Genomic DNA, 15,836 nt, shown 5'->3' with positions numbered 1-15,836 from the left:
GTGTTCACTTTCCTATTAAAAACACTTCCCTCCTGGACCTTATTTAACCCTTTCATATATTTAAATGTTTCGATCATGTCCTCCCCTTTTTCCTTCTGTCCTCCAGACTATACAGATTGAGTTCATTAAGTCTTATTAAAGTTGCCACGTTTGGGGACCCTTGTTCTATGGCATAAAGTTCTTTTCACAAAATGTACCACAGGCACAGCTGAGTTCACTTTTACCTTAGGCAGCCTCCTTCTGTTCTGTGCAAGCTAGGATCTCAACTCGGGGCATACCTTCCTATCCGATGTCCTGTTGCTTGACTTTCACCAGCTACAAAATATCATATAACACTAATCTCCTTTCTGAAGAGATGTATTCAGATAGAAAGAGAGCAGTCTTGCATTCTCCCACTAGCAAAACGGCTGGTACTCAGGTAATTTCAAACATTAGAAAGGTTTGGGTTTTTTTCCTTTGCTTGGCCCTAGTATGCAGCAACCTGCTTGAAATAAGTACCATTCAATGCTGAAATCCTGACCTTTTCCACTTTGCTGATCTGGAGAATATTGTGAGTCTCTTTGCTCACAACCAAACAAAGCTTTCCTTCCTGCCAGAAAAATATGAATTAGAACCAAGCTGCCATTCAATATATTTTGATGCACATCTACCTGTACCAGGAACTGCTCTTAACTGAGTAGAAACCTTCAGTGTAATATAGTACATTTCATTAATGGGGGTAAGAGCCAGAGGTGGGTTTCTGCAGGTTCTGGACCAGTTCTGGAGAACCGGGAGCGGAAATTTTGAATAATTCAGAGAACCGGTAAATACCACTTCTGACTGGCCCTGCCCCCATCTATCCTCTGCCTCCCGAGTCCCGACTGATTTTGCAGTATCCTTCCCCTGCCATGCCCACCAATCCATGCCCACAGAACTGGTAGTAAAAAAAAAAATTGAATCCCAGCAATTAAAAACAATGGCATTCTTCTAGTCCTCAGAAACACATGCAGTCTTCATACATATATTAAAATTAGTTAGAGAGCCTTCCCTTACCAAATTGCATATGTACCATAACATTTCTCCAATGATGTATCTATACCTGTGATTTCCAATATTCTTAATATTATTCATAACTTCCCTTTTCATCATTTTAACATTGTTAAAATTAGTAGCATGCACTACAAACCCACCCTTTAATATAATACAGTTATTCTCCTACAGAACTCTAAAATATTTTCCATAATTCCCTCGCCTCAGTTTTATCCCAACTAATTTCATTGCTTTTATTTTTAATTGTTTATATTTTGCTGGAAACCCTTTAAGTAGTAAACTAATTCAGAGAACTGGTAAATACCACTTCTGACTGGCCCTGCCCCCATCTATTCTCTGCCTCCCAAGTCCCGACTGATTTTGCAGTATCCTTCCCCTGCCATGCCCCACCAATCCATGCCCACAGAACTGGTAGGGGAAAAAAAAATTGAATCCCAGCACTGACAGCATCCTGCTATGATCATAATCATAAAAGAACAAAACATTGTGAATGAAAGCTCTGTTGGCTGGACATGTTTGTTTTCCTCTCCTCAAAATAGCCTTTTCCATATATTTTTTTCTGTAGATGGCATGGCCTCTATTTCCCAAGATAGAATGAAACCTCTTTCTAGGTCTAACTTTGATATAAATGTCTCTGGGTTGTCTTGATGTCAGCATCTATATTTTATCCATATTAATTAATTAATTATGTATGTATGTATGTATGTATGTATGTATGTATGTATGTATTCAATTTTTATGCCGCCCTTCTCCTTAGACTCAGGCGGGCTTACAACATGTTAGCAATAGCACTTGTTAACAGAGCCAGCATATTGCCCCCCACAATCCGGGTCCTCATATTCATTTGCTGCATGGGTTCAAGACTTTAAGAAGTCCCACTCTTTCTTTACACTGCAGGATAATGCTGTTTATAACCTACTCCCTGATATCATCAGCCCGCCTCTCAGATCCAGAGTCTGGCATAGAAGAACAGTCTTTCATATCATCATGAGGTAGCATTTTTATTTCATTTTTTTTTTCTCCTCCACACCTTTACATGTCACACCCAATGCACTAAGCTTCCTTAATGCCTAGAATTACTTGACATACAAAATGGGAGACAGAACGGTATGTCAAATATGATGGAGTAGAGGTTTGTTTGGTATTATCTGTGGAGATTCTCAGTCATCTAAATCATTTATGGGACCTGGAGGAGACCAACACTGGGATTTCTCCGGGACCCGCCTTCTGCCGCACGAATCCCAGCGACCGGTTAGGTCCCACAGAGTTGCCCTTCTCCGGGTCCTGTCGACTAAACAATGTTGTTTGGCGGGACCCAGAAGAGCCTTCTCTGTGGAGGCACACCGAGCCTCTGGAACCAGCTCCCACCAGATATCAGAATTGCCCCCACCCTCCTTGCCTTTCGCAAGCTCCTTAAAACCCACCTCTGTCGTCAGGCATGGGGGAATTGAATTTTTTTTCCTTTCCCCTAGGCTTAATAGAATTTATACATGCTTTGTTTGTATGATTGGTCTCTTAAATTGGGGTTTTTTAGATTACTTTTTAATATTAGATTTGTTACATTTGTTTTCTTTATTGTTGTTAGCCGCCCCGAGTCTTCAGACAAATCTAATTAATAAATAAATAAATTTCACCGATCCCTGGGAGTTGTGTGGCACAAGGTAGTCTCGATAACCTGGCCCTAAGCCATGTAGGGCTTTAAAGTAATGACCAACACCTTGAATTGTGCCAGAGACTAATAGGGAGCCAGTGCAGCTCATGAACGATTGGTGTAATGTGGGTGTACCTAGGTGCGCCTACAACAGCTTGCACAACTGCATTCTGGACCAGTTGTAGTCTCCAAGCACTCTTCAAGGGTAGCCCCATGTAGAGCACGTTGCAATAATTTAATCATGAGGTGACAAGGGGATGATTGACTGAAGAGTGCCTCTCGATCCAGGATTGGGTCGCAGTTGGTTGCACTAGACAGAACTTGTGCAAAGGTCCCTCTAGCAACAGCTGTATAATGTTCATCTAGTTTTAGCTGTAAGTCTAGGAGGACATTCAAATTTTGAACCCATTCTGAGGGGGACAATTCTCCTCCCCAAGAGCTAAGGATGGACAGTTGACATAGTCTTTAGGAGGGCAATATGCACAGCCACTCGGTTCCTTGACTAGGTTAAGTCTGAGTCTATTGACTCCCATCCAGATCAACGCATCGGCACATCACATCCGCTGCTTTACTGAATTGACTTGGGTGGAGATATATAACTGCATTATCTGCATATTGCTGATACCTCACCCCGAATCATCAGATGACTTCACCCAGTGGTTTCGTGTAGATATTAAATAGGAGGGGGGAGAGGACTAAGCCCGGAGGCACCCCACAAACGAAAGTTCTAGGGGTCGATCTTTGTCCTCCTCCTAACACCAACTGAGATTGTTGAGAGAGATAGGAGAATTACCGTAACACGGTACCTCCTAGTCCCAACTCTCTTTGCCGTCCCAGAAGGATACCATGGTCAATAGTATCAAAAGCAGCTGAGAGATCAAGTAGCATCAAGATCCCTCACTCAAGGACGTGTTAACTTAGAACTGGAGCTAGCCTTGTGTCACCCCCATGCTGGCCAAAATCACCCCAGGAGGGGCACAGGTCCAACAGACAAGTGGAGGAACTCATCGGTCTTACTGCTTTGTCCACTTCCTCAAGAGTCACAGATTCAAATTCATCCCACACAATGGGACTAAGACCCACCCCTTTCATCTCAGTCCAAATTGCCCAGAGTCCAGGTCCATCCAAATCTGAACAACTTTATCCGACAGAAACTGTACAAATTCCTCAGCTCTACCCTGCAAGGGCTCCTCCGTTCCCTCTACATTAAGGAGGAACGAGTCACCCTTAAAAGGGCGGCTGAGCTTGAATCAGCGGATGCAATAATTGTGGCAAAATGCAAAGATTTTGTTGTCCGTATCACCCACGAAATAAGTCCTAATAAAGGTTCTCAGAAGTGTTTGGTCAGATTCGGAGTTACAACTCCTCCAGTGTCACTGTAGACGTTTCTTCTGGTGTTTCATCTCCCGGAGCTCCTCAGTAAACCAGGGCAAGCTAGGATCATGTTGTTGTAAAGGTTGTTTTCAAGAGGCCACTGGACTTTCTTAGTTTTTCCCCCTTGACAATGCTTTCATTCTTATCCAAGAAGCTTATTCAGCTCACTGAAGTTCAGTTGACTGAACTGATGACCTTCTTGGATGAAAAGTGAAACGTTTTCAAGGGGGGGGGGGGGCTAAGAAAGTCCGGTTACCTTTTGAAAAAGCATTTTTGTTTGAGGTTATATTAAATGCCTGCAATTTTTGAGAAGGAAACAATAAAAGAAGCATTATTGCCTTTGGATATTGCTTGTGGAGGACCTAGCAATGAATTTCTTGAGCTAACCAAACAAGAAATGAGATCAATAAATCTAATTTCAAGGAATTCCTTAACTTACGTCCTGTTTCGAGTAGTACTGAAAAAAAGGAAGACTGACATGTCAGAAAACCTCATAATCTTGTAATTGCAGTCCAAAATACTGAACATTAGTACTCAAAACCTTTTTTTAATTATTATTATTTCCCTTTTCTTCCACACCTTCTGCCCCTCAGGCAACTTTTTTCTTTCATCACTAAGGATAAGCAAACGGAGAGCCTGGTAGAGAAACTATGTCAACGATTTCGAACTGCTCGGTGAGTAAGGAATTGCTAAAGGAAGGAGCATTCTGTATGAGAAGATCTGTCAATCCTTTTGAACTTGAAACAAGAGGGTTTGGCCTCTGGAATGAGGAAACCCCCAGTAGAACAAATTAAGAAATAAGGGACTTCTTGCTTCACTGTGGCTCAGGAGATTTTGCAGACACCAAATAGCCTCTGAACTCTGGTGTGTGACAAGCAGCCCCCGTGCAGTTATGAGGCTACTTGCTGACCCACAAGGCATGCCCCAGGTTACTCCAAAGGGCGGGGGGGGGGGGGAGAATAGGTGGTTTGTTGAAGGGGAGGAAATGGCTTCCTGGCTTTGGAAGAATAGGTGCCCAGGGCAGGGAGGAACCAAGACGGGAATGGCTTGGATCAGAATGGGTCCTCAGTTAAAAAAGAAGAGGGGTTTGGTTAGCAACAGTAACAGAAAGTGCCAGGATTGCCATTGCTAGTGATGGGGTTAATAGTCCACGTTTCGGCCGGCCAGGAAGGACGTCTCCGTGATGTCAAAGCTCCGCCCCTGGAATTCCCTATTTGGATTCCCCACCTCCGTTTGAGCCTCCCAACCGGCCAACAGCTCCATGGCTCTTCTGGGAAGGTGACAGCCAGGCGGCGGCACTTTTCAGCGTTCTCCCGAACCCGAACTTTTGCTCCCAACCACATTCTGCAACTCAAGTCCATGAAATAGAATTCCCTGAATTCTTTCTCCATTTAAATGTTTTTCTTGTACATATTCAAGACTAAATGCTTTGTTTGTTTGTTTGTTTGTTTGTTTGTCTGCTTGTTTACTATCCCCTTAATAGAATAGAATAGAATTATTTTATTGGACACACAAGGAATTTGTCTTTGGTGCATATGCTCTCAGTGTACCTAAAAGAAAATATAGATGTGTTAAGAATCATGAAGTACAACACAATGATTGTCATAGGGGTCAAATAAGCAATGAAGAAACAATCAACATTAATAAAAATCTTAAGGATACAAGCAACAAGTTACAGTCATACAATCCTAAGTGGGAGGAAATGGATGATAGGAATAATGAGAAAAAACTAGTAGTAATAGTGCAGATGGTATTGAGAGAATTATTTGTTTAGCAGAGTGATGGCGTTCGGGGGGAAACTGTTCTTGTGTCTAGTTGTCTTGGTGTGCAGTGCTCTGTAGTGACTTTTTGAGGGTAGGAGTTGAAACAATTTGTGTCCAGGATGCGAGGGGTCAGTAAATATTTTCACCGCCCTCTTTTTGACTCGTGCAGTATACAGGTCCTCAATGGAAGGCAAGTTGGCAGCAATTGTTTTTTCTGCAGTTCTGATTGTCCTCTGAAGTCTGTGTCGGTCCTGTTGGGTTGCAGAACTTTTGTACTGTGTTTCCCCAAAAATAAGCCCTCCCAAAAAATAAGCCCTCAAAAATATTAAATGCATGTGCAGCCTGTCCCTGCCATTTCCTCTGGTTAGGGCGGCAGAGCTGGAAACGGGTAAGATGGCAAGAGGAGTCCCGTCTTGCTGCACACACCCCAAAATAATAAGACCTCCCCGAAAATAAGGCCAAGCGCTTATTTCAGGGTTCAAAAAAATATAAGACAGGGTCTTTTTTTCAGGGAAACACTATGTATATACTGTATAGGGAAACACATTTGAATAGCCACTATTCAACAGCTCTTGAATAAATTAAGCCTGAATCACCTTGGTTTCAAAACAGACACTGTGGTCTGTTTTAGTTCTGCAAATCTCGTTGTTGTTGTTGCAAATCTCAATATGTCTCCTCCTTATGGCAACTTCCAGGTCAGAGAGAAAAAGTACATAAGGAGAATAAACTTCCTTCAATCCAGAATAGAATAAGACACCACCTCTCTTTTTAGTTCCAGTCTTAGAACTGGGAATTTTCTGAGCCTGGCAGGGCACTTCAGAAATGAATTGTGGTGATTGGAGATCTCCCTTGTCACCTCGGCAATTATTCTTTTTTCTTTGCCACCTAATCTTTGTCAACACTATGTGAATTCTGGTAGTCAAGATCAAATATTTTACAACGCCAGGCCTTCAGTCATTGCCTTCCTTTTTCATTGCCCTATTTTCTTCCCTGCCTCTTAAACAAGCTGTCAGAGTACCTTATCTTATTCAAGAGGGAAGGAGCAGATACATTACTTCTCTTGTATAAAGGCAGATGATTTATAATTCTGAGGTTCCTTGGTTTTCTTCTGGGTGATTTTCCTTGATTTGTTTTGAACTCTGCAGAGGGGCCCATCAACGATAGTGTTAAATATGTAATCCCAGAATCAAGGGATCTAAACTGAGTCAAGGATGAAGTGGAAATCAGTAGGATCCAAGTGCAACAAACCTGGCTTACTTACTCTGTACAGAGAAAATATATTACTTGTGGGCTCTAGAATAACATACCGTATATACTCGAGTATAAGCCGACCCGAGTATAAGCCGAGCCACCAGTTTTTGCCACAAAAACCTGGGAAAACTTATTGACCCGAGTATAAGCCGAGGTTAGAAAATGCAGTGGCTACTGGTAACTTATAAAAATGGAAACCAATAAAATTACATTAATTGAGACATCAGTAGATTAAATGTTTTAGAATATTTATTTGAAAGAAAACCAAAATTAGCTCTGTAAATTTAAAAGAGGGTAAACGAAAGCAATCTGGTAATAACAATAAATAAATAAGTAAAAAAAGTAGCTCAATCAGCAACCAAGCTAAAACCTATTTCTAACCCTAACCCAGGGGTCTTTAAACTTGACAGTTTTAAGACTAGTGGACTTCAACTCCCAGAATTCCTGCACCAGCCATGCTACCTGAGGAGTGGGAGTTGAAGTCCACAAGCCTTAATCTTTCCAGGTTTGAAGACTCTTGCATTTTTAACCCTAACCCATGGGTCTTTAAACTTGACAGTTTTAAGACTAGTGGACTTCAACTCCCAGAATTCCTGCACCAGCCATGCTACTTCAGGAGTAGGAGTTGAAATCCACAAGCCTTAACCTTTCCAGGTTTGAAGACTCTTGCATTTTTAACCCTAACCCATGGGTCTTTAAACTTGACAGCTTTAAGACTAGTGGACTTCAACTCCCAGAATTCCTGCACCAGCCATGCTACTTCAGGAGTAGGAGTTGAAATCCACAAGCCCTAATTTTTCCAGGTTTGAAGACTCTTGCATTTCTAACCCTAACCCAGGGCTCTTTAAACTTGAGTTTTTAGAAGCCTGGAGAGAGTTCATGCTCTCCCCCCCCCCTCTTTAGCTTGCTGGCTGGCTCATTGGCTTGATCTCCCACCCCGATCCTCCCTCCTCCTCCGTCTCCCTTTATTGCCCCATGTGTTGTGCAGGGAAGCAGATTTGCTAAAGAGATCCACTTGGGAGGGCAGCAGGGAAATGAGGCGGAGGAGAGCCAGAATAGCCCACAGGGGGGCGGGAGAGAGAGGAAAGGAAAGAGCTGCCCTCCTCCTTCCCCTGCTGCCGTACCAAGTGGATCTCTTTAACAAATCTCTCTCTAGCTGGAGGCTTCTAAAGCCTGGAGAGAGTTCATGCCGTCCTCGTCCTCCCCGTTTAGCTTCCTGGCGGGGTGCCCTCTTGTGGTGATTTGGCGCCCTCTTGTGGTAACTCGAGTATAAGCCGAGGTCGGGTTTTTCAGCCCATTTTTTGGGCTGAAAAACTCGGCTTATACTCGAGTATACAGTGATCCCTCGATTATCGTGAGGTTTCCGTTCCAAGACCCCTCGCGATAATCAATTTTTCGCAATGTAGGGTTGCGGAAGTAAAAACACCATCTGCGCATGTGCGCCCTTTTTCCATGGCCGTGCATGCGCAGATGGTGGAGTTTGTGTGGGCAGCGGGGAAACCCGGATCTTCGTCTGCTTGCTGCTGCTGCGACCGCCCAGCAGCTGATCTGCTCGGCGGCGGCAGCGAGGAGCCGAATTGGGCTTTCCCCTTTGCGTGGGCGGCGGGGAAACCCCGATTCGGCTCCTCGCTGCTGCCGCCGAGCAGATCAGCTGCTGGGCGGCCGCGGCAGCAGCGAGGAGCCGAATCGGGCTTTCCCCTTTGCGTGGGTGGCGGGGAAACCCGGATCTTCGTCTGCTCGCTGCTGCTGCGGCCGCCCAGCAGCTGATCTGCTCGGTGGCAGCAGCGAGGAGCCGAATCGGGCTTTCCCCTTTGCGTGGGCGGCGGGGAAACCCCGATCTTCGTCTGCTCGCTGCTGCTGCAGCAGCAGCAAGCAGACGAAGATCGGGGTTTCCCCGCCGCCCACGCAAAGGGGAAACCCCGGCTCCTCGCTGATGCCCCCGCTCGCTCGCCCGCCCGCCCGCCGCCCGCCAGCAAGAGGGGGAGAGATAGAGAAAGAGAGAGAAGGAAAGAAAGAGATGAGAGAGGGAGGAAGAGAGTGTGAGAGAGGAAGAAGCAAGATAGAGAAAGAGAGAGAGAAAGAAAGATGAGAAAGGAAGGAAGAGAGTGACGTCATCGGGTGGGAAAAATTGCGATATAGCGTATCGCGAAGATCGAGATCGCGAAGATCGAGGGATCACTGTATACGGTACATGAAACAGTTTTCTACAGTAACTTTTAAAAACCATGACATCTATAGGTGCGGCCATTGTGTGAATGAATATCACACAATGATATAAGCCACCCTGAGTCTTCGGAGAGGGGCGGCATACAAATCTAATAAATTATTATTATTATTATTATTATTATTATTATTATTATCTGATAGGGCTATGCAGGAGACAAAATGCTAAGCTAGATAACATTTATAAAATAATTATTATTTAGTTTTACTCAGTAAGGTTATTTTGTTCTTAAATTAATTTACTTTTGCTGTATTATTACAGCTTAGGACACTTCTTGGGTAGTTTCTTGTATGTTTCTCCGAAAATAAGATCTGTTCTTATGTTCTTTTAGGCTTGAAAATAAGCATCCAGGGTTATTTTCGTAAGGTCTTATTTGTTTTCTCCATGTGCTGGGGGGCGGGAGTGAGCTGCCCCTTGTACCTTATGCGGACTTCCCCAATGGCCTTACCAGCAACTTGCTCCATGGAAAAGCTGATTGACAGATGGAGAAGGAGGGGGAAGAAGGGAACGAGAAAGCCCGGACCTTTCTCAGCACAAAGCTTCACAGAAAGCGAATCAAACCGTGATGGGGAGGAATTTTCCTTTGAGCATGGTGTTAAAGGTTAACATTTCAGAAATGTTACCTGCGGAGGTCTCCTGGTACAACTCTGCTGTATCTTTAGCATATATTTCCGCCTTCCCTGCGCAGGATTGCAAGGCTGGAGGCTCCACTCAGCAGGAAAATCCTTCCCTCCCCATTTCCCTGCTGATCGTTCTATCATTGGGGAGCTCTGCACACCCATCCCAAAAATGCTTCCTCCAAAGCCTTCGGCCTTGCAATCCTGCGCAGGGAAGATGGAGATTTGCTCCGAAGCTGCGGTAAGAGTGTTGCACTAGGAGGCAGCTCCTGGCCCTTGCTGGCTCAGCTGATCTGCAGGCTGTGATTAAGGGGCCAAGCCTCCATGAGGAAACCAGGGAGGGAAGGGCTACCTCCTGTGCTGGCCATGCGCCCTCCCCCCTTCACTAGGGCTTATTTTCAGGATAGGTTGTATTTTCAGGGAAAATACTCTTTATGTTTTTCCTGATATGCCATCATAGGCATACAGTGATACTTCATCTTACAAACGCCTCATCATACAAACTTTTCGAGATACAAACCCAGGGTTTAAGATTTTTTTGCCTCTTCTTACAAACTATTTTCACCTTAAAAACCAGAGGTCTGGAGGTGGGGTTTCAAGGATTTTGGTGTTTTTGCGATGCTGCGATTTCACGGATGCTCCCTTCGCTGGGAAACCCCACCTCCGGACTTCCTTTGCCAGCAAAGCACCTGTTTTTGCGATGCTGGGATTCCCCTGCAGCATTGCAAAAACGCAGAAGTCCGGAGGTGGGGTTTCCCATGGAGGGGAGCCTCTGGAGAATCCCAGCAGCGCAAAAACGGGCGCTTCAGCTAGCAAAAGGGGTGAATTTTGGGCTTGCACGCATTAATCGCTTTTTCATTGATTCCTATGGGAAACATAGTTTCGTCTTACAAACTTCACCTTAAGAACCTCGTCCCGGAACCAATTAAGTTTGTAAGACAAGGTATCACTGTACTTTCTGTTCCAGTTCATTTTGGGAGCAAGGTTTCTCCCTCCTTCAATTTAATGCGCACTTTGTGTTTGAGAAATCAGGCCTTGACCACTGAAGCCACATTATTTTTTTCCCTCTATTTTTAGAACAGAGCGCCAGCACCATGATCTGGCATACTGCCTTACCTTGCTTCCTCTCACAGAACGAGGGCTCCGTAAGATGCAAGACAACTTCGACTGCTTTGCTGACAAACTCCAGGACTTGACAGTCTACAACCACTTCCTGGCTGTGATAGGCCGGGTTCGTAGGATGGCCACCAAGCCAGAGATGAAGGTGAGGGTCATCTTTCCCCCCCCCCCCCAAGATAATGTACGCCATCTTTTTGGTGTGAAGAAAAATTAAAAATATCTCACTGTTAGGTCATGGATGTATAACAATTAATTCTATCATAATACAGTTTACATTTCTGCCCTGTATGCGGTATCATTCCTCAGGCTCTTATTGAAGAATTTGAACAGAAGCTCCAGAAGTGCCACAACAAAGGACTGGATTCCTTCATTGAAGCTCCACAGGAGACCATGCACCAAGAAGGCAGCAATACATCTTTGCTGCAAACAGTGAAGAAAGCGCCACGTATGTCTGCACTTTTATCCTAACACTTCCTAATTCACTTATTTAACAGATAATAACTAGCAAAAAATATTATACAGTGATACCTTGTCTTACAAACTTAATTGGTTCCGGGACGAGGTTCTTAAGGTGAAAAGTTTGTAAGACGAAACAATGTTTTCCATAGGAATCAATGGAAAAGCGATTAATGCGTGCAAGCCCAAAATTCACCCCTTTTGCCAGCCAAAGAGCCCAGTTTTGCGCTGCTGGGATTCTCCTGAGGCTCCCCTCCATGGAAAACCCCACCTCCGGACTTCCGTTGCCAGGGAAGCACCTGTTTTTGCGCTGCTGGGATTCCCCTGCAGCATCACAAAAACACGGAAGTCCGGAGGTGGGGTTTCCCGTAGAGGGGAGCCTCAGGGGAATCCCAGCAGCGCAAAAACAGGTGCTTCGCTGGCAACGGAAGTCTGGAGGCGGGGCATCCCAGAGGCGGTGGTGGGGTTTGTAAGGTGAAAATAGTTTGTAAGAAGAGGCAAAAAAAATCTTAAACCCCGGGTTTGTATCTCGAAAAGTTTGTATGACGAGGTATCACTGTATTTGGCCACTAAATTAAGCAGTAAGTTTCACTATTTTTGCAAACATTCCAGAACAAGCTCTAATCTGCTCTAATCTAATTTGTTATGGGATGAGGAAAACTGGTACCCAAGTTAATGTTGAACAAAACATGTAAGGGAGGTTCAGCAAAATATACAGAGAATTCATGAAATTGTGGTAGAGCATTGTCTAGACCAGTGAGGGTGAACCTTTTTTGGTTTGCGTGTCAAAGGTGTGGGTGGGCTAACATGTGTGCAGGTGCTCATACCCATTCCCTCCCCCCATGCATGCACAACCACCCAAGCTGTCCCCGCGCATGTGCACAATCCCTCCCATCCCACGCATGTACACAGGCCTCACTAGGATGTGGAAAAACGGACAAACCAGAAAAACGGACTTCCGGTTTCCTCGTGCTGTTTTTTGCACTCTGGAGGGTCCAGGGAAGCTTCCTTGCCTTTTGTAAGCTATTAAAGACCCACTTAGATTGTCAGGCATGGGGAAGCTGAGCCCCTGGGTTATATTATTTATGTATGGTATGAGTGTGTTGAATGGTTTCTAAATAATGGGTTTTAGACTTCTTTTAATGCATTCGATTTGTTACATTGTTGTTATTGTTGTGAGCCGCCCCGAGTTTTCGGAGAGGGGCGGCATACAAATCTAATTTTTATTATTATTATTATTATTATTATTATTATTATTATTATTATTATTCGGAGGGTGAAACAGCCTTGACCAAGGCTGAAAATCAGCTGGTCAGCATGCGCATATGTGCTGGAGCAAACAGGGCAGCGTCTTGAGTGCCATAGGTTCGCCGGATCTGGACTAGCACATCGATCGTCCCACTTAATTTTGCAGAAAAAATGTCTAAATTTCCTATGAAGGAATAACTTATTCGTCTTTTTACTTGAAGATGGGAGATTTCACTTCACAATGATTTGATAGGATAATGACCACTGCAAATTGCTACATGTGTCTTTCCAGTGTTACACTTACTATACTTAGCTTAGCTCAGCTATTCTTAATTGCTCTACTTCCCATACTGAGAGGACAAAAGCTGGTTGAAATACAGTGATCTCTCGGTTAGCGCGGGGGTTACGTTCCAAGACCTCCCGCGCTAACCGATTTCCGCATTATACTGGATGCGGAAGTAAAAACCACCATCTGCGCATGTGCGCCATTTTTTTCATGGCCGCACATGCGCAGATGGTGGAGTTTGCGTGTGGGCGGCGGGGAAGACCAAGGGAAAGTTCCTTCAGCCGCCCAACAGCTGATCTGCTCCGCAGCGCGGAAGCAGCGAGGAGCCGAAGATGGGGTAAAGGCAAAGGGGAAACCCCATCTTCGGCTCCTCGCTGCTGCCGCGCTGCGGAGCGGATCAGGTGTTGGGCGGCTGAAGGAACCTTCCCTTGGTCTTCCCGCCGCCCAAGCAAAGGGGAATCCCCAAGATCGCTTGCCGCTTTGCAGCTTGGAGCCTTGCTTCGCCTCCTTCGCTGCAATAGGCAAGCGGCAAGCGATCTTGAGAAAGAGAGAGAAAGGAGGGCGACTTGCCAGTCCACGCCCCCCTGGATGAACAGCCTCGCATGGCCCCAGCGCCGGGCTCCGCTGTTGCCTCCGCCCCCATTCGGCTCTGCAGCTGAGAGGCCTTCCCGGCAGAGCCCTCCCCAACAGCTCCCGCCGCCAGCGCAAAAAAGAAAAGAAAAAAAAATCCCCAAAAGAGGCAGGCACAAAGCGGGGGCACAAGGGGAGCTGCCCGGCAGAGGTTGCTTTTTTTCTTCTCGTGGGCAAGTGGAGGGGGGGAGAGAGAAGGGAGGAAGAGAGTGTGAGAGAGGAAGAAAGAGAGAGAGAAATGATAGAAAAAAGGGGAGAAAAAAGAGAAATGAGAAAATGATTGAAGCATAGTGACAGGAAAGAAAGAGAAATAGACAGAGAAGTGACTCTTGGTGATGACGTATGACGTCATCGGGTGGGAAAAACCGTGGTATAGCAAAAAAAACCGTGGAGTATTTTTTAATTAATATTTTTTGAAAAACCGCGTTGCAGCGTTTCGCGCTAATCGAGACCGTGCTAATCGAGGGATCACTGTACTCCCACTTTTACATTTAATTTTATACTAAAACACTTCAAATCACTCGGAAACAGTATTACCTTGCTTCCTTTACAAACAGCATAAAATTTAAGCATGACTCCTGCTGATTCAGGTCTTTGGAACAATATGAGATGTGACTTGCAATTATTTGAATGTTTTACTTTGAATGTTAAAGTAAAATTAAATGTCTTGTTTCCTTTCTTAGGATCCTCTCGGCGGCCTCTTCGGTCAGCCAACAGAAAAACTGACTCTGCCTTTATCACTCCTGAGCCCCGCATTACCCGATCGAGGAGGAAGACTTCCAAACCCAAAGTTAACATTGTTTTCTCCAGCGATGAAGAGAACAGCCTAGAGGAAGGTAAAAAAATATTCTCTGTCTGAATTTCAGATATTGGACTAGTCAAAATATATTTGTGAGATTATCTTTTGGGGAGAGCAGAATGCAAAAACAATTTTTGAGTTAATTTCATCAACCCTACTTAAGCTCTGGATATTTTTGTTATGTAAGAGAAGAGGTTATATTTTCATAAAAATTAATATGAACTGGTTGAATATACTGCCTGTTGCTATACGTCTTCTGTCTGTGCCAGTTCCCTGGACGTCATCTAAGCTTTCTTGCTTCTTTCAGAGCTCGATGCTGAATTGACAGCAGAAAACATCCCCAGCAAAACAACTCCTATTTCTCGTTCGTCTCGCCGCTCTCGATGATTACCTGCCCTTTTGATGATTTGGTTGGTTAATGGGAAGAAAAGTTTCCATGATTTCAAAATGAGTTGGGTCCCTTTTTTATATTTGATAAAATTACACGAGAGGGTTACTTTAGATTTCAAGGGTTGGCAATTGTGACAATTGCTTACTCAGCTGGTTGATAGATTAAAATGTGCCTTTTGGTAAATACATGCTCTGATTATTATTACTTTTGTATTTTGACTTGAGCATGACTGAAATTCTTACATGTGCCTATTAACTATAAGAGAACTATAAAAATGTATCTTGATATAATGTAAACCAGTTTCCCTGCATACATTAATTAAAGAGATGCATTAACATACATAAAAGACAGAGAATCAGAAAGTTCTTTTAGGGGGTACTGTAATCAAAATGCTTTTCTTTTTAAATGGAACTAAGTAATCAAATTGGGAAACAAAATAGAGCAAAATGTAAGTTAAATAAGACTGGGAACTAATTGTAAGCAATGTAAAATGAAATGCGCAAAAGTGGTTTTTTTAAAATAAAGAGTTCATGGCCATTAGTGCATCTTGGCTGGATTCAAATGAATTTGAAGCGATCTATGTAGCTTCAGGAATCAGTTAACAAAACAGTAATGAAAAATTTTAAAATGATACAAATTTAGAAATGTTCTCTCACAAACACAGCACCGATGCATTTGAACAGGACTGGCCTTCAACTTGTACAAGAGATCAAGTTTCCAGATTAAAGGCTCCCTAAACAATTTGCATTAGAGAAGCAAGGGGTGGCTATTTGAGTTCTGCCAATCTAAAATAGGGTTTCCCAATCTTGGCAACTTTTAAGATGTATGGCCTTCAAATTCCGAGCTGGCTGAGGAATTCTGGGAGTTGAAGTCCACACATCTTAAAAGTTGTCAAGAGTGGGAAACCCTAATCTATACATTGCAGTTGAGAAGCCAGGGTGGCGCAGCAGGTAGAGTGCTGTACTGCAGGCCACTGAAGCTGACTGTAGATCTGAAGG

The 15,836-nt window shown here is 44.2% G+C and overlaps 1 protein-coding gene across 1 annotated transcript in view; it reads left to right on the top strand.

The window, feature by feature from the left end:
• Positions 1 to 15,381, top strand: part of NCAPD2 (non-SMC condensin I complex subunit D2) — a 51,451-nt gene extending 36,070 nt beyond the window's left edge. Inside the window, 8 exon segments of the mRNA XM_070742096.1 lie at positions 1,927 to 1,965; positions 1,967 to 2,000; positions 2,003 to 2,021; positions 4,648 to 4,728; positions 10,987 to 11,173; positions 11,335 to 11,473; positions 14,332 to 14,484; positions 14,755 to 15,381. Coding sequence (XP_070598197.1) covers positions 1,927 to 1,965; positions 1,967 to 2,000; positions 2,003 to 2,021; positions 4,648 to 4,728; positions 10,987 to 11,173; positions 11,335 to 11,473; positions 14,332 to 14,484; positions 14,755 to 14,834 — 732 coding nt within the window. The 3' untranslated portion in view covers positions 14,835 to 15,381.
• Positions 15,382 to 15,836: the final 455 nt, after the last annotated feature.

Source organism: Erythrolamprus reginae, chromosome 2, assembly GCF_031021105.1.
Source record: "Erythrolamprus reginae isolate rEryReg1 chromosome 2, rEryReg1.hap1, whole genome shotgun sequence".
In the NCBI taxonomy this organism is placed as follows: Eukaryota; Metazoa; Chordata; class Lepidosauria; order Squamata; family Dipsadidae; genus Erythrolamprus; species Erythrolamprus reginae.
Note: the sequence above shows the minus strand (reverse complement) of the source record. Positions and strands in the feature narration are given on the sequence as shown.